Below are 23,766 nucleotides of genomic sequence, written 5' to 3' on the forward strand. Positions count from 1 at the left end.
CTTGATCCTTTGCGCCAATAGGATAATTGGAAAAAGTATAGTCAATAAAGCTTCTGTTGAGCAAGGCTACTCCAGTACTTTTCTGAGTGTAAAAGTGTGCACAGACTACTAACCTGATAAATTTAAGGTGATATTTTGACTCTGTGTTTAATTTTAATCCTTGCTTCACAAGAACGCAGCACGGGAGATGTTAAGATTGTATGAGAGTGCTGACACCCGTCTCCTGCTTGACGATATCTTCAGCCACCGTGAAGTTTGTTGAAGTTTGCAGATCAGCAAGGGTATAATTTAGTCCATTTGGTAGAACCTCTGCCCACGTGTGATGAATGTGCCCACGTGGTATCCTCCAGTTAAAATCAATCCCACTAACCCCTTCAAAATCTGTCATACTAAAGAAGCACAGATTGATTTATAATATAGTGAAAACATTTGTTGTTTATTGCAGAAAGAATAAAATAAAGAACGAGGGAGGTTTAGCTGCAATGATGAGAGCACATCTTGAGTACTGTGTGGAGTATTAATCTCTATTTCAGAAGGCATAGAATTGAACTGGAAGCTGTTCAGAGAAGGTTCACTCGACTGATTCCTCGGATGAAGGGGTTATCTTGTGAGGAAAGGTTGAACAGGATGGGTCGTTAAATATTAGAGATTAGAAGAATGAGAGGTGAACTTATTGAAACATATAAGAGGACTTGACAGGACGAATGCTGAAAGGATGTTTCCCCCTGTGGATAAGACTAGAAATAGGGGACACAGTTTAAAAATAAATGGAGTGGGTCTTCCATTTAGTACGGAGATTCTCTCTGTGGGTTGTGTTTTTTTGAAACTCTCTTCCATAGTGCTGGTAACAGAGTGTTTTTTGACTGAAAAATGTAAAAAGTATAAAGGATAGACAGGAAAGTGGAGTCGAGGCACTGTTGGTTCAGCCATTTTCTTAACAACTGGGCAGAGCAACCTCAAGAGGCCAAATGGCCTAGTCATGCTCATAATTGATCTGTCAATTGTATATTCAAAACCAAGTTATCACCAAGATATATTATTCTGGTTGATGGTGTGAAATCTGATTTTCTGAGACGATGGGTGTTTTTATATTGTCTAGGTCCTCCCTACCATCTAGTTTGGAGATTAGACAACTGGAAGATGGAAGTGAAGGGGTCTTTGCATTGTCTCCCCTAGTAAAACGTACACAGTTTGGACCGTTTGAAGCCAAAAGGGTTTCCCAGCTGGAAAAAGAAGCTGTGTTTTCTCTGAAGGTGGGTCAAACTTGTGGCATTTATTCTGTACTACTAATCCTTTACTCTTGGAGTAGTTTGCCCTGTCTGCTCCTGGGTTTATTTCCTGACCTGCAATGAGCTTGCTGTAGTGGATCAGCCTTTCTCCTAGAGTCTCCAATAAAGGAATAGCTTGCCTTTACATGGCACCATTCCTGATCTTAGCTCAAGATGCCCCAAAGTGCTTTACAGCTGATATGAATTATCTTATGAAACAAAGCCACTGTTGTGATGTAAGTGCAGAGCACATTTCTGTACAGCGAGCTCCCATGATCAATAATGAGATAATGCCAAGATGAACTGTTATTTTCTGTCTTTTTGATTGAAGGTGAAGATTGACCTGGAACCAGGTAAAAGGCTTTGCGGTTTACTCTATAAATGAAAATAGAGACGCTGGATTAAGTCATCAGTATACTAAAAACAAGTTGACACAGTCTGCAGATAATTTTGCTTATTTCAGCAACTTCTTTCATTGTTATTAACAAAATGAAGAAGTTCCCTGTCTCTTTCTGCTCTAACATTATTGATGGGGTATAGTCCAGATCAAGGGATCTGTAATGCAATCTACTGTGTAAGTGCTATTTCAAGAGCTGTACCTGTTATAATCTCTCTGTCTTCTAAATTTTACGTGCAAGATTTTCCAGAAGGATGGACCGGATATTTATTTTGACACCACAAATGAAGAGGACTGCAATTGGATGATATTTGTGAGACCGGCAACAGATTTTCATCATCAAAATCTCACGGCCTATCAACACAGCCATGATATTTACTTCAACACATTACAGGTAGAATTGGCCAACAATCCAGGTATCTAGAAACTCTGAACTTCTTGAAGGAAACTGAAAGGTCATGATGAGGTCAGATGTGCTTTCTGTGCCAAATAAGGGGGATATTGGGTTTGTACCTTGTTATCAGCTGTGATTACCTTGGGCCAGGCTTCCCAAACTGGGAGTCAAGTTCCCATTGCGGTCATGAGATAAGATTCTGAGGTCATAAACTTTTGAGGCAGCAATAGAGTCCTGACTCATTACTGACACCTTCAAAATTCTTGGCTTTTTATTTGTTGATAGGTTCAGCCTGATGGATAGCTTTCTAAGGCTGATTACTACTGCTGCAAAAAGTAAATACATAGGAGTTTGTTTCTTTTGTGCAACTCAGTCTTTTCATCCACTCCCGTCATGCTTCATGTCTGTTTCTCTCTCCACTCCCTCTCCATCATGAACTAAAGCTCCCCCACACAAAACTGTCACCCCCATATTTCTACAATGTTTATACAGTCTGAAACATTAAAACAGGTGCGCAGCATGAAAGCGTTTCACTGACCACTGACTTAGGGGCGCAGAGAAAACTTCTGTCTACTATCCCCACTTGGCCAAGGGTTTTTAAAATACTTTCATTTGCTTCTCCCAGAAGATTATATGACCTGCTTAGTTGGAGCACCATTGAGGAAGGTGGTTGTAATTCCTCATTACTGCTTGGCCTTTCAGGATAAGCTTGATGAACTAGGCAGTCTTGTCCACCCCATCTCTTCCTATGAGGGACTTCAGTGAGACTTGTGAAGTCAGGACTTTTTCCTTTAACCCTACAAATATTGTGGAGTGAGGTGACAGAAGATTATGAAGCTCAAAAACGATTGATCATGTAAACAATTACAGATTTTCTAAAACAGTAACATAAGGATGTTAATTTAAAACTCAATTAAGAGTTAAAAGATTAGAAAAATTATTGTCGTACATAAATTAATTATAAGTCATTGGAAGAGAAATAATAGCTTGAAATGAAATGGGAAGGTTAAAAATTTGAAGGATAAAGCAGAAGACTGCGATGATCTGTAATTTGAAAGGAAATCCAGGTCAGATCTGATAGACTGAATGACCTGTTTCTTTAGATTATTTGAAATAGCTTTGTTTTATTCACAAATATACACCTCCCTACTTCTCTGGGTGACACTGCTTCCTTTATGAAATATAGTTCCAAGGATACTGGTGGTGGTCATTATTCATGAGTGGTCATAGATAGAGTCAGGACCTCACATTCAACACTTCCAACAACCTCCATTTATGTAATGCCTTTACCTCGGTAAAACTTCCCAGAGCACCTCACCAAATTTCTTTTGCTTCAGACAAAATGTGTCATTTAGTGGGTTTTTATTTTAAACCTTCCTTTGCATCATTATTGACTGGATAGTCATGGTTTATGCAGCTGGAGATGCTTCTCATGGTTTCTTTCATGAAGTGATTCTAAACTCGGGATTTTTCAAGGTGGACAGTGATGAAAAAGCAAACTAAGAGTTAGAGGAAATTGCAACAGATTCTTTTGACCGGCGGAATTTGTACTTGCTAGTTTCAGAATCTTGATGAATGAGACTTCAATGTGCATTTTCTATAACTGGTGCAAAAATAAGAGACCCAAGACTGTAACAACTTCAGTGTAATTAATTCAAAGAGGAAATCCAATTATTCTGGGGGCTACTGGGATTAGGTATGGATCTGCCTACATCTTTTCAGGCCAATTTTCTCCTCTTTCACAGGATATTCAGCCTGGTACAGAGCTGCGGGTCTGGTATGCTGTGTTCTACGCAAAGAAAATGGATAAATTAATGCTCAAACAAGCAGCGAATCCAGTGAAAGGTAAAGAAGAGGAAGATGGTGGCTGGGACTTGGGCTTGGACATTGGAGTAATCTTGAATGTTATTCTGTTTCTGACTTTCCTGCTTCTCCTTTCTTATACTGCAACTGATGAAATGTCATTAGCATAAAGGAGCGGAGGGCTCTTAGTGTGCAGATTTGCAAGTCATTAAAATGCATCAGACTCAGTCAATTAAAGGAGTTAAATAAAGGAACCAGTTCTTGCATTTGGAGGCAGGGATGTCAAATATACAAGCAAGGGAATATTGATGAATGTACACAGGACCTAATGTAGGCTGCTGTTATTGTTTATTTCTTGGGTGCTACATTATGGAACATATTTCCACTGATAGGCGAGTGCCGAACCAGAGGACACAGCTTAAAAATACGGGGTAGACCATTTAGGACAGAGCTCAGGAGAAACTTCTTCACCCAGAGAGTGGTGGCTGTGTGGAATGCTCTGCCCCAGAGGGCAGTGGAGGCCCACTCTCTGGATTCATTTAAGAAGGAGTTGGATAGAGCTCTCAAAGATAGTGGAATCAAGGGTTATGGAGATAAGGCAGGAACAGGATACTGATTAGGAATGATCAGCCATGATTATATTGAATGGCGGTGCAGGCTCGAAGGGCTGAATGGCCTACTCCTGCACCTATTGTCTATTGGAACAGTTAACCATATGGTAAAAGCAATGGAATCGATGTAATGTAGATTCACAAGAAGGTTAGTTGTGATGAGGAGTCTTACAAATTGAAGATGATCAAGAAGCTGTTGTGCCTGATTGTGGTCTGTAGTGGTCATATGACGTGATACGAATGCCTGATGTGCGAATTCTAAAGAGGACCTATTCATGGCCCATTGATCATTAACTGGGAAGCAAATTCGTGGCAATCAGCAAAAGTGATGCAGGGACTGCCTAAAAGAGACTGAAATTGGGTAAAGTGGATGTTCAGAAGTGGGAACAATTTGTTCAAGATAAAATTGGGCAGCTCAGTGGTTAGCACTGCTGCCTCACAGCACCAGGAACTTTGGTGCGATTCCACCCTTGGGCAACTGTCTGTGTGGACCTTACACATTCTCCCTGTGCCTGCGTGGGTTTCCTCCGGGTGCTCCAGTTTCCTCCCACAGTCCAAAGATGTGCAGGTTTGATGAATTGGCCATGCTAATTTTCTCATAGTATTCAGGGAAGTACAGACTAGGTGGGTTAGCCATGGGTTACAGGAGTGGTGGGGGGTAATGGTGGAACTCGGGATGCTCTTTGGAGACTAAGTGTGGACTCAATGGGCCGATTGGCCTGATTCCACACAGTAGGGATTCTATGTTTATATGAAAATAGTATGGGATAAGAAATAACCATAAAGTTCTTAGGCCTGTCATGTTGCTGGTGCTGAAAGTAGGTACCAATTGAGAAAGTCTTTCTTGAGAAATCAACATTCCCTTTCCACCTATTGTGCCTGGGTTCCAGTGTGTTCAAATTGGAAACTGTCCAAGCAAAAAAAAAAGGTTGCCAATGTCACCAAGCAACATGCTGCAACAATTTGGTATTTAAGCTAACAGCTTCTATGCTGAAGAACAAATTAACCAAGGGTGATGTGTTCCAGTTACGGACTGAGGTTTGGAGAGGTTGGGTGGTTTTATTTCTCCCCACTGGAGCTGAGAAGGCAGGAAGATGATCTGATGTATGTGTTCAAGGTATGAATGGTTTATAATTGGGTAAGTAAATGGTGATAAATTGCTTCTGGTACTGAATGAATGCAAATTTTAGATAATCACAGAATCAAGTTGATGGTCATTAAATAGTCTTCATGAAGAGGATATATTGCATTTGGTATTTTAGATTGTGGCGGAGATATAAATTCTTTTGTAGGGGCATTTATAAGAGAAACATAAAGAGAAACATAAAATGAAATGCAGATTTAGCAGGATTACACTGAGTTCCTTTATATTTTTTTTGGTGAGACATGAACATCACTGACTTTTATTGCTCAGCCCTAATTGTTTTTAGGACGGTAGTAATGACTTGACTTCCTGAACCACTGCAGTTTATATGGTGTGGTCAGACCCGCAATGCTGCATGGGATGGCAGTTCCAGGATTTTGACCATTGCAAAGAAGAAAAGATCATGGCAGCCTTAAAAAAAACAAGTTGGGTATCAGATTAGGATGGCACGGTGGCACAGTGGCTAGCACTGCTGCCTCACAGCGCCAGAGATCCGGGTTCGATTCCAGCCTCAGGCTGTGTGGAGTTTGCACATTCTCTCCGTGTCTGCGTGGGTTTCCTCCGGGTGCTCCGGTTTCCTCCCACAGTCCAAAAATGTGCAGGTCAGGTGAATTGGCCATGCTAAATTGCCCGTAGTGTTAGGTGAAGGGGTAAATGTAGGGTATTGGGTATGGGTGGGTTGCTCTTCGGAGAGTCGGTGTGGACTTGTTGGGCCGAAGGGCCTGTTTCCACACTATAAGTAATCTAATCTAAAAAAACTTACTGAAATAGCCAACAAAAAAAAATGCCTGTGGGATTAGATCTATTGCCCCCATGGAGCATAAACACCTACATGGACTAGTTGGAATGAATCGAAGAGTGTGGTGCTGGAGAAGCACAGCAGGTCAGGCAACGTCCGAGGAGCAGGAGAGTCGACATTTCAGGCATAAGCAATTCGTTTTGCCCGAAACGTCGATTCTGCCTGCTCCTTGGATGCTGCCTGACCGGCTGTGCTTTTCCAGCACCACTCTCTTTGACTCTGATCTCCAGCATCTGCAGTCCTCACTTTCTCCTCATTGGAATGAATTACTTCTTTCCATTTTAGAATTATTCTGAAAGTGCAGTATGCACTGATTATTTATCCTGTTTCTGTTATTTAAAATTCTACTTGATCTCTCCTGTGGGATCCTGCTGGGCTATGTGTTGCTTAGATATCAGATTCCCCTCTGTTTGAAGAGGGTCATCTTGCTTGATGCCACTGTAGTCAAGGAAGTGGACAGTTAGGCTTCCTAAAGCACATAGGGCATTCAGCAGACTCTACAAATGAGCAAACACAGCCTCAGGACACAGATTAAAGTCAAAATTTACAAAGCCTTAGACCTCATTGTCCATCTGTATGGTGATGAGTCATGTCCTGTGTAGCCTTTTGCGCCTAATGGAGCACTTCCACAGCTCTGCTGGCAGGACTGTATCACAAAGTCCTGGTAACTGCCAACACTGAGGTCATCCCCCTGCAAAGTTAGCCGCATTGGGTTCTCTCAGTCACCTATCCAAGACGGTGTTGTGTGGAGACCTATCCACTGGTCAATGGAAAGTGACATCCTGAAAAAAATCCCTTTTTCTGTGTGCCACATCAGTCATCACCAGTGGGAAACATAGCTTGCAATGCTACATCAGGATTGCCAAAGATGAGACTATGGTTTTGAGACTAAGTGAAGAGTTGGTATGAAAGAGAAAAGGAGAAGCAGAATAAATCCAGTTAATCCCAGCAGTGCCTACTTCACTTGCCCATGCTTTTGGAGGATTTGCTGCTCTCACTTAGACACTAGCCACCAGTGTGCTTGTAACCAACATGTATAACCTGCCTAAAATTTGCATCTGTGAAGACAGGCTGGGAGAAAGAGTATCCCTCTGGTACTTGGTTATCATTCCTAATGTAAGCCGGACAGGAAGTGATTAGGAATGTAGGATGGGAGGGGCAAACAATCCAGTGTTTTGTGAGATATCTGCATACCTACCTGTAATAGTTGCTGTTTGGCAATCGAGAACAGAACGCTAACCGACCGTTGTACTTAACACGATGTGGACCTGGAGTAATTATGCCAATTTCAGCACCAGTTTCAGTTCAAATTCTTCATCTGTGGAAACTAGGGGTCAATCTGCGACCTCTGTAGGTTTTATGACCCTACAGCCAATAAGTTGGAAGGAATGTACACTATGTTGGAGATAGTGAGGACTGCAGATGTTGGAAAGTCAGTCGATAAAGTGTGGAGCTGGAAAAAGCACAACAGGTCAAGCAGCATCAGAGGAGCAGGAGAGTGGACGTTTCAAATCAGGGCCTTTCATCAGTACTTTGCATTGTTTAGGATTTAGATGATGCTAGTGTGCCAGGAAAATTGACATTTGTAATTGATACTGAATATAGATAAATTTGATGGATGAGAACTAATTATGCTCTAATTGCATTTATGATGTAACTGGAACAAAGATTTTTTTCCCATGTGGATAAAGTATCACTTGGTCTCTCTCCTTTTTTTTCTCCCCCTAGATGAGAGGCAGTGTGAAATTGACGAGTCCAAACTTATGCCAAAGATCCAGTCTGTAACATCTTTATGTGACAAAGCCAGTGGTGACACTACAGTCTCTGTCTCCCTGAATCCAGGTAAGCTGCATTGTAACTTTTCACTACAATGTAATTCTGCTGAAAGAGTCACAGACAATGAAACTGCTGAGATCAGCTGCTTTGGTAATGGAGATGGAATTGCTTGGGTTTGAAACACAATTAGCAGCTGTATAGATAAGAGGCCACACGCTGAACCAGTTCTGTCCTGATGGCCTGAAGAGGCCAACACTGAATTCTCTAAAGTATGTTGAGTTTTAAAATGGCTTGGTTTCTTCTCTCGTCTTTGGACTTTTTTAGTTGGATAATGGAATGAGATGAGACCTGATGGGATTGAGAGGGGAGAGGACTGTCTATTAACTGTGTCCAGGCCATCATTAATGTGCAACAGGCTTGATAGGACAACCGTTCTTACCAGACTATGACTTAAATAAAAGACGTTTAACATTGCAATTTTGAAGTCTGGTCCGGCTTAATTAAAGACAGGATAGTGAGCCAGTAATTTTGTTGGAATAATGTGACGCAGAAGAGAAATCCCAAGAGTATCAGTGTCGGATTTCTCCCACACCAGACACCTCTGACTGACCCCATTAATAAAGTCATTTTTTACTAATCAGAACGTTTAGCTTTGGACTGCCTGGGAAGAGACTGCTCAAATTCATGTCCTTCAGGACTCTTCTTGCTTGTCAAACCAATGTTCTGATTCCAGAGGCACTATCTCATCCAAGCCATGTGCTCATCTTGTAACGTGGTCCAATGCACATTAACTCTGAGTAATGCAAATCGGCTACTAAGTCCTGCCTCCCACTTCGTCCTTCAGGTGTAGTGCTGTACTCAGAAAGTCACTATCCATGATCGACACCTCAGCACTTAGGCTGTTGAGGGACTGTCGCATTTGAATTCAGAGATGGCCTCTCCTTTTTTTTTCTCTCTTGTGTGCTGTGTACCTAAGATTATAATAATATTGCCATCTTATAAAAGACTGAGAGAGTTCCAGTGACTGGTGGGAGATTTCTACCTTTTATGAGCCACACCACTGGAAGAAGAGCAACAGCAACCACTTGTGTTCATTTAGTACCTTCAATGTAACCAAGACTTTTCACAGGAATAGTTATCAAACTAGATCTTATCCGGGCATCATAAAGAGCTGTTAGGGAAAATGACCAAAAGTCGAGTGGGGCAAAACTTCAGGAGAAATTTACAGTGAAGACGCAAGGAGCTTTAGGGAAGGAATTGCAGAATGTAGAGGTGAGGCAGGGCAGCCATTGCAGTAGCAATCAAAATCAGGCTATGCAAGAGTCCAAATTAGATGTCCACTGAGTTCTGAGGGTTGTTGGACTGGAGGAGATTATTGCATTAGGGAGAAACTTAGTCATAGCACAGCTACTCACATTTTTTGGTTAATCAAGCAAATCAGATGTGAAAAAGTCTTGGGATTAGCCCAATGCTGCATTCTGTGAGCAAGTGCCATCTTGCACAAAGAACTGTTCATCCAAAACCCCAATCCTCGTTGACTTGTTTGGCTCTGGGTCCACCAATATCTCACTTCGAAAAGTCTCATTCTTGTAATCTTTCTTTGTGATCTTTCTTCTCCCTATCTCTTAAAAACTCCCCTGGCTCTATAACCCAAAATTTCCTCCAATTCTGACCTTTTGCACAACACTTTTTTAAGGTGGCACAGTGGCTCAGTGGTTAGCACTGCTGCCTCATAGTGCCAGGGACCCGGGTTCAGTTCCCGCCTCGGGCAACTGTCTGTGTGGAGTTTGCACATTCTCCCAGTGTCTGCGTGGGTTTCCTCCACGTGCTCCAGTTTCCTCCCACAGTCCAAAGATGTGCAGGTCAGGTGAATTGGCCATGCCAAATTGTCCATCGTGTTAGGTGCATTAGTCAGGGGTGACTGTAGGGGAATGGGTCTGGGTGGGTGGCTCTTCAGAGGGTCGGTGTGGACTTGTTGGGCCGAAGGGCCTGTTTCCACACTGTAGGGAATCTAATCTAACTGCTCTGTCATTGTGATATATGCCTTCAGTTGCCCAATGCCCAGGTTTTGGAATTCCCTCAGTGAGCTTTTCCACTGTTATTTCCTTTTTGAGATACTGGTTTTATACTGACTACTTTAAACAGTTCCAAGAAAGAGTTATCTTGGACTCAAAATATTAACTTCTGTAGTAATTTGGTAGTACGACACTTAGGTGTTGTCAGGTAGGCTAGATTAGATTCCCTACAGTGTGGAAACAGGCCCTTTGGCCAAAACGTCCACACCGACCCTCCGAAGAGTAACCCATCCAGTCCTATTTCCCTCTGACTAATGCACCTAACACTATGGGCAATTTAGCATGGCCAATTCACCTGGCCTGCACATCTTTGGACTGCGGGAGGAAACCGGAGCACCTGGAGGATCTCAACTTTTGTTCTTGTCTCCACAGATGCTGCCTGACCTGTTGATTTTCTCCAGCATTTTCGATTTTCATTTCTGGTCTCCAATATGATCAAATTATCTCATTATCTCACTTGATCTTCAGAAGAATGAGGGGAATCTCTAGAAACCTGTCAAGTTCTAACAGGGCTAGATGGTGTGGATGCAGGACGGGGATTCCCAATGGCAGGGGAGTCTGGGAGTCATGGTCTAAGGATGAGGTAGACCATTTAGGATTGAGATGAGAAGAAATTTTTTTTCTTCCAGCAAGTGGTGAGCCTGTGGAATTCACAGAAAGCAGATGAGGCCAGATCATTGTATGATTTTTCAGAAGGAGTTGAATGTAGCACATGGGGCTAAAGCGATCAAAGATTTGAGCAAAAAATAGGAACATGCCACTGAGTTGGATTATCAGTCACATTCATAATGAATGGCGAAGCAGGCAGAAAGACCTGACTGGCCTACCCCTATTTCTTTTGTATTTTAACGTAACGTAATCATTGTGTGTGAGCTTGTAGCCATCATCTCTTAAGTGAATTATTGTGGTAGGTTGCCAAGTGGCTCTTCCATTCATGCTTTGATTGTTGGAATAGTCCCACCTTTTCATGTTAGTTTTGTGCTTTTCCTTGCTGGAGCAGGAGAGAGGGAATAATCCTGATTTTATTGCTGGCATCAGTGCAGACAAAGGATGGTGTGAGCAACAATTCATCAAGGATCACCACGTGAGAGGCTCCCACAATTGAAGCAGCCTCGGGAATAAGGAATTTTTAAGATGCTACTTGCAGTGAATGCATCATAATAATCATCTGTTAATGTCCTTACCGCTGAGCCAGGAGGCCTGAGTTCAAATTCCAACTACTTCAGATAAGCAAAGTAGCATATCTGAACATATTGTTTTTAAAAGATCACCAGGAAAATCCTTTGCTACAGAATAAATAAAGAAGGCTATTTAGCACACTAGCTTATCCATTTAAGAATCTCCATTCTCCCCCATTTCTTAAATGAGTGTAGGATTTTGCCTTCGGTATTCTACCTGATAATACTCATACAAACCATTTTGCAATGTTTAATTATGTTACATGCAATACATTACACTGATGTTGATGCATTCCATGTATGGTGACTGTGGCAAATCTTGTCCTGATTCCCTGATATTTATGACTTTAGTATTTTCCATCCTGTCTTATTTTGCTCTTTTTCCAATAACAGATAAAGAGAGTGGTGTATTCCATGCAGTGGACCCAAACCAATGGTTTTGTAAAGTCTGTTCTGCTGTATTCCAAGAACCTCAGCTTCTCACAGGTGAGAGCAGTCACATTTTGTCTCTATACTGAGTAGTTGGCTCCAGGAATTGGTGATGTAGCCTGATTGAAACATAGCAAAATAATCAGCTAGAAAGGGTGGATGCTGGTAGAAAGTTTCCTGTGTCTGGGGAAATCAAGAATATGGGATTAGAGTCCCAGAAAACCGTGTTGGCCACTTGGGACTGGAGTGAGGAGAAATTTCTTCACTCGGGTTTGTCAATCTTTGGAATTCTCTACGGTGGGGATTTGTAAATGCTTTATAGTTGAATATCTTTAAAACCGAGTTTGATAGTCCACTAGGGAAATTAAGAGACATGGCAACGATAGATGTTAGGCATGATCTTAACTGAGTGGCAAAGTGGACTCAAAGGGTAAAGTAGACAAGCAGGAGGCTAGAAGAACAGAACAAGCCAGGCAGCATCAGGAGGTGGAGAAGTCAACGTTTCAGGTGTACCCTTCTTCAGGACAAAACTCTGCTCCACTCACCTCCATTTGGAGAACTGGCTTGCAGCTGAAGGCGTCCCTTTCCCAAACATGTGGAGGACCTCTACTATTAAATTAGATTAGATTTCCTACAGTGTGGAACAGGCCCTTTGGCCCAACCAGTCCACACCAACCCTCCGGTGAGTAACCCACCTAGACCTATTTCCCTCTGACTAATGCACCTAACACTATGGGCGAATTTAGCATGGCCAGATCACCTGACCACATCTCATGCAACGCAGAATATACCAGCTCAACAAACAGTTTCTCGGTTTCATACCAGATATAAAAAATTGGAAGTTTGCAAAACTCTGCTCCACTCACCTCTAGTCAGAGAACTTGCTCACAAGTCTCTTCAAAGGGTAAAGTGGCTGATTTTATCTTCTGTTTCTTGGATTGAGAAGTAGTAGTGGTGGTGACATTGTGAGCAGTATTTCCAATAAAGAGCTTGCCTATAATTTGCAGAATTGAATTGAATAATATTCAATAAAAATAAACATGAGGTCTTGCAAGTTGGACAAAACCAAATGGTGGATACAGTTGATAACTGTTGTTGAAATAGTTCAGGAAGTATCCAGTAGTAATGTGGCAATAATGGCAGAGAACTGTAATAGTACTGAACAATATCAACCTATTGCCAAGTTATATTTTCAAATTTGTCACTTTAAATCAGGAGATTCAAAACCAGAAATTGCTGGAAAGGCTCAGCAGGTCTGGCAGGATCTGTGGAGCTAAGTCAGAGTTAACATTTCATGTTGAGTGACCCTTCCTCAGAATTATTCTCGACCATGAATGTTAACTTTGATTTCTCTCCACAGAAGCTGCCAGACCCGCTGAGCTTTTCCAGCAATTTCTGTTTTTGTTTCTGATTTACTGCATCCGCAGTTGTTTCAGTTTTTAAAATGAGATTGTTGTACTGTATCTGTGTTATGCCTCAGTGAGATTACACCTTCAGTACTGCCAAGCACTGGGAGTGATATAACAACAGATTGTGGGGCTAATATCCTGGTGTAAGGAAACAGAGTTTTGAGGAAACATTGAACAAAAAAACTTGAAGAATACACCCTTGAAAGGAGGTGAATGTGACAGCGCCTTATTGAAGTATACATACAATTCAATACAAAAAAGCCTTGAACATTAAGTTGAATGCTGACCAAAAGGGACAAGTGCAAACTATTAAAAGTCAAACTGGAAGCAGTGCCTTCTAAATATGTAAATAATAAAAAGGAAGATAATGAAAGAGTGGAGTTGATTAGGGACTAGAATGGAAACCTTGTTTTGTCAGCAGAGTGCATGGCTGGGGTGGTGAATGAGTATTTTATATCTGTCTTTACTAGAGAAGGGGATACTGTCAACATAGAAGTAAAAGAGAAGACAGTAGTGACATTGGATAGGATACAATGAAATAAAAAGGAGGTACTTAAAAGAAATGGTTCCCAAACTAGAAAACTCACTTCATTAGGATGGGATATACTCTTGGTTAGTCAGGGAAATGAGGGAGAAAATTGCAACCTCATGGGCCACAATCTTGAATTCCATATCAATATTGAGTTTGTGCTAAATATCTACAGAATTATAAATCTTTCTCCTTTGTTTTGAGCAAGATTGTTTATGATCAGCCGAATGAAGGCAGTTATAGACAAAACTCCAGGAGAAAATTAATTGCACTTTGAAAGTGTGGGCTAATAAATGAAAATCAGCAAGGATTTGTTAAAGGTGGTTAATTTTGACTAACTTGATTGAGCTCATTGATGACGTGATAGTGTGGATTGGTGAACATGGGGGTTGATGCTGTGCATACTTTTAATGATGTCACGATGAATTATCACTGACTGGCCTTGTTAGCAATAGCAAAACTTAAAACCCATGGAGTAAAAGGCTAGTGCCAGTGTGGGTATGAAATTGACCAAGGGATAGAAAATAAGCAGTAGTGGTGCACAATTATTTTTCATACTAGTGAACAACTTATAGTGATCCTTCCTGTATTAGGATCAATTGCTCTCATGAAATGGACAGTAAAATTTAACAGATATGTGAAGTAATGCATTTTGGTGGGATGGATGAAGAAAGCAATATAAGATGAAGGGCACATTGTAAAGGGTGTGCAGGAACCAAGATACCTGGATGTGCGTGCACACATATATTGAAATTGTCTCACAAATTGAGGAGACTAATCCATATGTAGCCAAGAGTCTTATATGCTATATGTGTAGAGAGGTAGAATATGAAAGAAATAAATTCCAAACCCTTATAAAACACTGGTTAGGCTGCAATCCTGTGCTTAACACTTTTGGAAGTATGTCAGGGCATTGGAGAGGATTCATTAGAATTTACTTGAATTCTATCAGGGCTGAAGGACTTCAGATATATTAGAATTAGGTTTTATTGTCATGTATACTCAAGTATAGAAGTACAGGAGTACAGTGAAAAGTGTACACATGGCACCATCCAAGGTACAAAGTACCTAATGATCAATCCTAGGCTCTAAAATAGATTAGATACTAAAATAGAGAAATAAATAAAAATTTAAAGCTAAAATCTATGCAAAAGAATATTACGTTTGTATGTATACTTCAATAAGCATCTGTCCCATTCACCTCCTTTCATGGGTGAACTTCTGAAGTTTTTTGCTTTGCTTGGAGCAATAATAGGGATATTTGACTGAAATATTTGTTCTGAATCTTGAATGGCTTTAAAATTTAAATAAGGAGGCAGGACAATCGGTAACCAGAGGGAAATGAAGAGGGCACTCAGTACAGTGCACAGTCTCCACCACACACACTGCTAACATTCCAGTTATACAGTCCTACCATGAGGCTTTGCGCTATCCAGTTAATGCTTTGCAGCTACATGGCTAAAAAGAGATTCTTCTTTTGTTACTTATAGCTTCCATCTCGCTGAGCAGTTTTCACACCAATTCACAGAAAACAACCTGCTCTGAACATTTTTCATCAAGCTGCTGCAGTCTGGCGTCCAAGTATAGTGGAAGCAGGTCTAACAGTGGCATTCATAAAAAGGAATCCTAAGTTTGAAAGGAAAAATACTAAAGGGCTATGACAAATGAGCAGAGAGTTGTAATTAATTGGACAACCATATCAAAGAGCTACTAACAGCAGTTTGGATCAAATAGCAGCCTCCTCAGCTGTAACATTTATGATTGTACAAAAAACTTAACAGTCAGGCTGAATACCTGTCTCATCTGAGCCCCAAAAGGTGTACCATCAGATGTTAACCTGTGGAAATTTCACCATAGGACCATAAGAGTTAAGAGCAGATGAAAGCTATTTGGACCATCAATGAGATCATGGCTGATCTGATGATTTTAAACACTATTTTCCTGCTTTGTCCCCATAACCCTTGACTGCTTTAATGTTTAAAAATCTATTTATTTCAATCTTGAGTATATTTAATGTAGATGTTTGCCCTCTGTGGTAAAGAATGCCACAGATTCATTACTTTCTGAGAGAAGAAATTTCTCCTTATCTCTGTCTTAAATGGGTGACCTCTTATTTGAGATTATTATTTCTGGTCGAAGGCTTTCATAATATCTTTATATGCAATATAGTATCCTTATATGCAATATTTTCTAACCTCCATGATAAGCGATCAGATATTCACCAGTAGAATGCCTTTGGGTATGGGTGCTTTCATTTTTTTTTCCTCAATTATACACTTGTTAAAAATTTTGATTGCTGCAGACCATCTGATGAGCCATTTGGAGCAGGCGCAAGGAATGCCATCCCTTGTGAAAGATTTGACTCCAGCTAAAGTCGCAGGTTCTCTTGACTCTGATGGCCCAGACGTCATTGAAGTTGCTACAAATCCAGAACAGAAGCCCAGGGCCAGGAGGCCTCGAAAGCCAAAGCTATGTAGAGAAGAGCCTGAGCCAGTGCCCACGGACCCGAATCATGCTGCAGGTGTGGAATGTTAGAATATAAGTTATATCTATCTTTACACAGTTTAAACCTTTATACTGTCAATAATCTTTACATTTGTTTAAGTTTTATGTATAAAACCTGAGACTGATATAATTGGCATATTGGTTAAGTTTAACATTTGTTAGAACCAGTGGATTAGGAGAACTAGAAAGAAATCAGTGCACCCTCTCCACCTCGATTGTAACAATGCCCTAATGATATTAATTAGGGAGATAGCTATTGTTCAGGACGCTGAGAGGACTACTCACTTTACTTTGACTAAGGCTGTGGTATGTTCTTTAAATCCTCCTGAGAAGGCACACAGGACCTCGGTTTAACTTCTGATCTGAAAGACGGGACCTTCTGAAGTGTGGCTGTTCTCCCACTCCCAGTATTGCATTAGCTCTGCAACCCTAGATAGATGAAGTCAAGTTTCTGAAGTGGAGTTTGAGCTGAGAGTCTTTTAATTCAAAACATGAGAGTGCTTTCAGCAAGCACCTGATATCCAGGGAGACGTTAAAGCAGAGACGAGAGGCTTGATAGTTTGGAAAAGTAGGCCAAATAGAGCTTCTATGGACTTGAACTCTACTTATTATATATTTTAAATTGATATCAAACAACAGGAGCATTGAACCAATTTTGGGTACTACTACACCTTTGGAAGGACATTAAGGCTTTGGAGAAGATATGGAAGAGATTTAATGGAATGGGTCCAGAGATGAGTGAATACAGTCACTTGGATAGACTGGAGAAGCTGCATTGTTCTTTTTGGAGCAGAGAATGCTAAGAGGAGACTTGCCAGAAGTGTTCTCAAATGATGAACTGTTTAGAGAGAGACAGTAAATAAAGATAAACGTTTTCAATGGCAGCTAAATTGGCAAGCAGAGGGCACAGATTTAAGGTGGTCACAAAAGGGCCAGATATGGCATCAGAAATAGCTGATTTGTGGAGTTAATATTTGGAACATACTTTCAGATAGGGTGGTTGTTTCGGATTCAATAATCGTCTTCAAAAGAGAATCGAATAAGTAACTTGAAGAAGAAAATGAATTAGGATATGGGGAAGGCACAATTGAAAGGGCTAACTGAAGTGTTCTTTGGAAGATCAAGTCCAAACATCATGGGCCCAATTCTGTACTATACTGTTCTACAGTTCTGTTGGCTTGTAAGAGTGAAATCTTGATTCGAACTGTAACATTATAGCTTTAAAACCTATTACACTACCATTTCTCTAATCCTTTTGCCTGTATTTTCTTGCAGTGCCTGAGAGTGTTGTCAAAGCTCCCTCAACAGTTGTACCTTTGGAAGCACCTATATGTGAAGGAAAATTGGGTGAAGTGTTAAATCATGGAAAAATGTTGCGGAATGGCCGTCATCTGCGTCCCAACTTGAGGCAAGTCCCAAGAAGGTGAAGATTTTATTTATTTGTGTACTTTCTCATTGCTTTACTATTCGTCCGGTTGCTGCCTGCCAACATCTCTGACTTTCTGGGGATTTGAGAACAATGACAGATCTTGGGATATCGGAATTCTTCTAATTTTGAGATTACATCAGAATGGTGAAGTCATGGACAAGGGAATTAAGCTTTGAAATCGAACTAGCCAATCGGATGAGAAGCTGGGTAACAAGTCTTCAAACAAAGAGCATTAAAAGTATGTAAATTAGATTAGATTACATTACAGTGTGGAAACAGGCCTTCAGCCCAACACGTCCACACCGACCCGCCGAAGCGCAACCCACCCAGACCCCTACATTTACCCCTTACCTAACACTACGGGCAATTTAGCATGGCCAATTCACCTGACCTGCATATCTTTGGACTGTGGGAGGAAACCGGAGCATCCGGAGGAAACCCACGCAGACACGGGGAGAACATGCAAACTCCACACAGTCAGTCGCCTGAGGCGGGAATTGAACCCGGGTCTCTGGCCCTGTGAGGCAGCAGTGCTAACCACTGTGCCACCGTGCCGCCCACTAATCTCGCTCAAAATGTCCAATGTGTGCAGGAGGGTTTCCTGACACAATATGTAGATAGGCCAAAAGAGGTGAGGCCATACTGGATTTGGTTCTGGGTAATGAACCAGGCCAGGTGTTAGAATTAGAGGTAGGTGAGCACTTTGGGGACAGTGACCACAATTCGGTGACTTTTACTCTAGTGATGGAGAGGGATAAGTGTGCACTACAGGGCAAGAGTTATAGCTGGGGGCAGGGAAATTATGATGCGGTGCGGCATGACTTAGGATGTGTGGCTTGGAAAAGTAAGCTTCAAGGCAAGGGCGTAATTGATATGTGGAGCTTGTTCAAGGAGCAACAATTGAGTGTCCTTGATCAGTATGTACCCGTCAGGCAGGGAGGAAAGGGTCGTGTGAGGGAACCGTGGTTTAATAAGGAATTGGAATCCCTTGTTAAATGGAAGAGGGCGGCCTATGTAAAGATGAGGCGTGAAGGTTCAATTGGGGCGATTGAGAGTTATGAGGTAGCCAGGAAGGACCTGAAGAGAGAGCTAAGAGCAGCAAGGAGGGGACATGAAAGGTCATTAGTTGGTAGGATTAGGGAAAACCCAAAGGCTTTCTATAGGTATGTCAGGAATAAAAGAATGACTAGGGTAGGAATAGGTCCAGTCAAGGATATTAGTGGGAAGTTGCGTGTGGAGGCTGAAGAGATTGGGGAGACACTGAATGAATACTTTTTGTCAGTATTCAATCAGGAACAGGACATTGTTGTCAATGTGAGTACTGAGTCACAATTAAGTAGAATGGATGGTTTTGAGGTATGTAGAGAAGAGGTGTTGGAAATTCTGGAAAGGGTGAAAATAGATAAGTCCCCTGGGACTGATGGCATTTATCCTAGGATTCTCTGGGAAACAAGGGAGGAAATTGCAGAGCCATTGGCCTTGATTTTTATGTCCTCGTTGTCTACAGGAGTAGTGCCAGAAGATTGGAGGCTAGCAAATGTGGTTCCCTTGTTCAAGAAGGGGAGGATGGATAACCCTAGTAACTATAGGCCGGTGAGTCTCACTTCTGTTGTGGGCAAAGTCTTAGAGAGAATTGTAAGGGATAGGATTTATGAACATCTGGATAGGAATAATGTGATCAAGGATAGTCAGCATGGTTTTGTGAAGGGCAGGTCGTGCCTCACAAACCTTATTGAATTCTTTGAGAAGGTGACTAAGGAGGTGGACGAGGGGAAAGCGGTAGATGTGGTGTATATGGATTTTAGTGAGGCTTTTGATAAGGTTCCCCATGGTAGACCCCTGCAAAAAATACGGAGGTATGGCATTGAGGGTGAGTTGGAGGTTTGGATTAGGAGTTGGCTGGCTGGAAGAAGACAGAGGGTAGTAGTTGATGGCAAAGGTTCATCTTGGAGTGCCGTCACTAGCTGTGTTCCGCAAGGATCTGTTTTGGGACCATTGCTGTTTGTCATTTTTATAAATGACCTGGATGAGGGGTTAGAAGGTTGGGTGAGCAAGTTTGCGGATGATACGAAAGTCGGAGGAGTTGTAGATAGTGAGGAAGGATGTGGCAGGTTACAGCGGGATATAGATAAGCTGCAGAACTGGGCAGAAAGGTGGCAAATGGAGTTCAATGTAGCTAAGTGTGAGGTGATTCACTTTGGTAAGAGTAATAAAAAGATGGGGTACTGGGCTAATGGTCGGATACTTGGTAGTGCGGATGAGCAGAGGGATCTTGGTGTCCATGTACACAGATCTTTGAAAGTTGCCACCCAGGTAAATAGTGCGGTGAAGAAGGCATATGGCGTACTGGCTTTTATTGGTAGAGGAATTGAGTTCCGGAGTACTGAGGTCATTTTGCAGTTGTATAAGACTCTGGTGCGGCCACATCTGGAGTATTGTGTGCAGTTTTGGTCGCCATACTGTAGGAAGGATGTGGAGGCACTGGAACGGGTGCAGAGGAGGTTTACCAGGATGTTGTCTGGTATGGTAGAAAGATCGTATGAGGAAAGGCTGAAGCACTTGGGGTTGTTTTCATTGGAGAAAAGAAGGCTTAGGGGTGACTTGATAGAGGTGTACAAGATGATTAGGGGTTTAGATAGGGTCGACAGTGAGAATCTTTTTCCAAGTATGGAGTCAGCTATTACAAGGGGACATAGCTTTAAATTAAGGGGGGTAGGTATAGGACGGATGTTAGGGGTAGGTTCTTTACTCAGCGAGTCGTGAGTTCATGGAATGCCCTGCCAGTAGCAGTGGTGGACTCTCCCTCATTATGGGCATTTAAGCGGGCATTGTATAGGCATATGGAGGATAGTGGGCTAGTGTAGGTTAGGTGGGCTTGGATCGGCGCAACACCGAGGGCCAAAGGGCCTGTACTGCGCTGTATTCTTCTATGTTCTATGTTCTATAAAATATTGTAGATTCTAGCTCAGCTAGTAAATCAGTTAGTTCCTCAGTTCTTTACGATAGTCTTCTAAGCTTAACCATCTTCAGCTGCTCCATCAGAGCTCTTCCCTTCATCAGGTCAGAAATAGGATGTTCGCTTATAATTGCACTATGTTAACCACCATTTACAACTACTCAGATACTGAAGCAGTCAATGTCCAAATACAGCAAGACCTGGATAATATCTGTGTTTGAGCTGAAAAGTGGCAAATAACATTAGCACCTCAAGTGCAAGGCCATGGCAACGTTCAAGAAAAGAGAATGTCTATTGACACCCAATGACATTACCATCACTGAGTTTCACATCAAAATGCTGGTGGTTGCCATTAACCAGAAACTGAACTGGACAAGCCATGTAAATACATTAGCTACAAGAGCAGGTCAGAGGCTAGGAACCTTGCAGCGTGTAACTCACCTCCTGACTCCCCAAAGCCCGTCCATCATTTCCAAGGCACAATTCAGGAATGTGATGCAATATTCCCCGCTTGCTCGGATGAGTGCAACTTCATCAACACATGAAGCTTAACACCATCCAAAACAAAGCAGCACACTTAGTTGGCACCACATCCACAAATTTTCACTCCTTCCACCATTGATGCTCAATAGAAACAGTGTCTACAAGAAACCTGAAAGAAATTCACCAAAGAGCCTGACTTGGAAATATACTGCTGGAAATCCATCCCGAATAAGATTGTGTGTCTACTTATACCAAATGGACTTCAAGAAGGTAGCTCACCACCATCTTCTCAAGGTCACAAGGGATGGATGATAAGCGATGCCCATATCCCATGAGTGAACAAAAATACATGCAAATATAAGCTGAATGCATTTTGAGCTAAGGCACGTGGATATAGATCAGTTAAGATCCCTCAAATAGAGGTGTTGGCTGAATTGTCGACTTTTTTTTATAGAGTCATAGAGATGTACAGCATGGAAACAGACCCTTCGGTTCATATTATTTCCAGATATTCCTGCTGCACCATGTAAGAGCTACTGGATACTAAGATGATTTGGGGCAAAACCATCTAGAGTAAGTGTTTGCAGCTCAACGAAATTTGGATCTGGATTGAGGAGATGAAACCTGAGGCAGCGAGACTGTGACACATCAAGGAGGGAGTAGGTTGACTGGACATTTTGAAAAGTGACTACAGAGAGCTAGGTTGGAAGCTGAAGAGCAGGACAAGTAGAGTAGTGATCTCAGGTTTGCTACCGGTATCACGAGACAGTGAGGTGAGGAACAGTCAGCGAGTGCAGCTTAACACGTGGCTGCGAGGCTGGTGCAGGAGAGAGGACTTCAGATACTTAGACCACTGGGATGCCTTCTGGGGAAGATGGGACCTGTACGTGAAGGATGGGTTGCACCTGAACTGGAGTGGCACAAACAAATGGAAGATTTGTTCATGTGATTTGGGAGTGTTTAAACTCGTTTGGCAAGGGGGTGGGAACCAGAGCTATATATCTGAGAGGGGGGGTAGTTGTAGATGGGGCAGTGACAGGATGCAGTGAATCTATTGGGAAGGTTTTTCATGTGAAGAAACAAAGGGATTAGTTAAAGTGTGTCTGCTTTAATGCAAGGAGTGTCAGAAATAAGAGTGATGAACTTAGAGCATAGATCTGTACTTGGGACTATGATGTTGTGACCATAATGGAGACATGGATTTCACCGGGTCAGGAATGGTTGCGAGATGTTCCAGGTTTTAGAATGTTTAAAAAGAACAGGGACGGTGGAAAAAGAGGAGAGGGTGTAGCATTGCTAATCAGAGAGTGCATCACAGCTACAGTAATGAGGAAGGTTGTTGAGGAAGGTTTGTCTACTGAGTCAGTATGGGTGGAAGTTAGGAACAGCGAGAGAGCAGCCACCTCATTGGGGTTTTTTTTTTACAGATGCCCTAATAGCAGTAGGGAGATTGAAGAGCTCATAGGCCAGCAGATTTTGGAAAAATGCAGATGTAGTGAGTTGCAGTTGTTATGGGTGACTTCAACTTTCCCAATATTGACTGGAACCTCCTTCGTGCAGATGGTTTGGATAGAGCCGTTTTTGTCAGGTGTGTTCAGGAGGGTTTCCTTACTCAGTATGTAAACAGGCCAACGAGGGGAGAGGCCATTTTGGATTTGGTGCTCGGCAATGAGCCAGGACTGGTGTCAGATCTCGCGGTGGGAGAACCCTTCGGTGACAGTGACCACAACTGCCTCACATTAACCATAGCTTTGGAGAAGGAAAGGAGCAGTTCCTAAGGGAAGATATTTAATTGGAGAAAAGAAAATATGACGCTATCAGTCAAGATTTGGGAAGTACAGATTGGGAACAATTGTTCCACAGAAAAGGCACAACCGAGATATGGAGACTCTTTAAGGAGCAGTTGTTGTGAGTGACGCACAAATTGTTCCTCTGAGACAGGCAAGAAGGAGTAAGACTAAGGAGCCTTGAATGACGAGAACAGAGGAACTTCTTGTCAAAAAGAAGAAGGCAGCTCATGTAAGGTGCAGGAAGCAAGGATCTAGCACAGCTTTAGAGGATTACAGGCTTGCTAGAAAGGAGCTCAGAAATGGACTAAGGAGAACCAGGAGGGGGCACAAATAAGGCTTGGCAGGAAAGATTAGGGAGAACCCAAAGGCATTTTACTCCTAAGTGAGGAATAAGAGAATGATCAGGGAGAAAGTAGGGCCGATCAGGCATAGCGCAGGGAACTTGTGCGTGGAATCTGAGCAGATAGGGGAAGCTCTAAATGAGTTTTTTGCTTTGCTTTTCACGAAGGAAAGGGACCTTGTTGTGAATGAGAACTTTGAGGTGCTGGAAAGCAGGCTTGATTGATGAAGTTGATGTGCTGGAAATTTTGGCAAACATTAAATTTGATAAGTCCCCAGGACCAGACCAGATTTATCTGAGGTTGCTCCAGGAAGCGAGAATGGAGGTTGCTAAACTGCTGGCGAGGATATTTGCTTCCTCATTCTCTACGGGAGTCGTACCGGAGGATTGGAGGGGGATGAATGTTGCTCCTCTTTTCAAGAAGGTGAATAGGGAAATCCCTCGCAATTAC

At 42.1% G+C, this 23,766-nt stretch overlaps 1 protein-coding gene across 9 annotated transcripts in view; it reads left to right on the forward strand.

Annotated features, from left to right (window-relative positions):
* The window catches only part of prdm15 (PR domain containing 15), an 85,993-nt gene that overhangs the window by 30,436 nt on the left and 31,791 nt on the right, over window positions 1–23,766 (forward strand). For 6 of the 9 annotated variants that reach the window (XM_087992486.1, XM_087992484.1, XM_087992488.1 and 3 more), the window contains 7 exons: window positions 1,100–1,253; window positions 1,907–2,059; window positions 3,805–3,904; window positions 8,145–8,258; window positions 11,833–11,931; window positions 16,115–16,333; window positions 17,593–17,740. In XM_087992486.1, coding sequence (XP_087848612.1) covers window positions 1,100–1,253; window positions 1,907–2,059; window positions 3,805–3,904; window positions 8,145–8,258; window positions 11,833–11,931; window positions 16,115–16,333; window positions 17,593–17,740 — 987 coding nt within the window. The remainder of the gene's footprint in view (window positions 1–1,099; window positions 1,254–1,906; window positions 2,060–3,804; window positions 3,905–8,144; window positions 8,259–11,832; window positions 11,932–16,114; window positions 16,334–17,592; window positions 17,741–23,766) is intronic. The other 3 variants (XM_043701379.2, XM_043701380.2, XM_087992491.1) reach the window with 2 other exon arrangements.

Source organism: Chiloscyllium plagiosum, unplaced genomic scaffold, assembly GCF_037043375.1.
Source record: "Chiloscyllium plagiosum isolate Xiang-an unplaced genomic scaffold, Cpla_swu_hap1 HiC_scaffold_12, whole genome shotgun sequence".
Taxonomy (NCBI): domain Eukaryota; kingdom Metazoa; phylum Chordata; class Chondrichthyes; order Orectolobiformes; family Hemiscylliidae; genus Chiloscyllium; species Chiloscyllium plagiosum.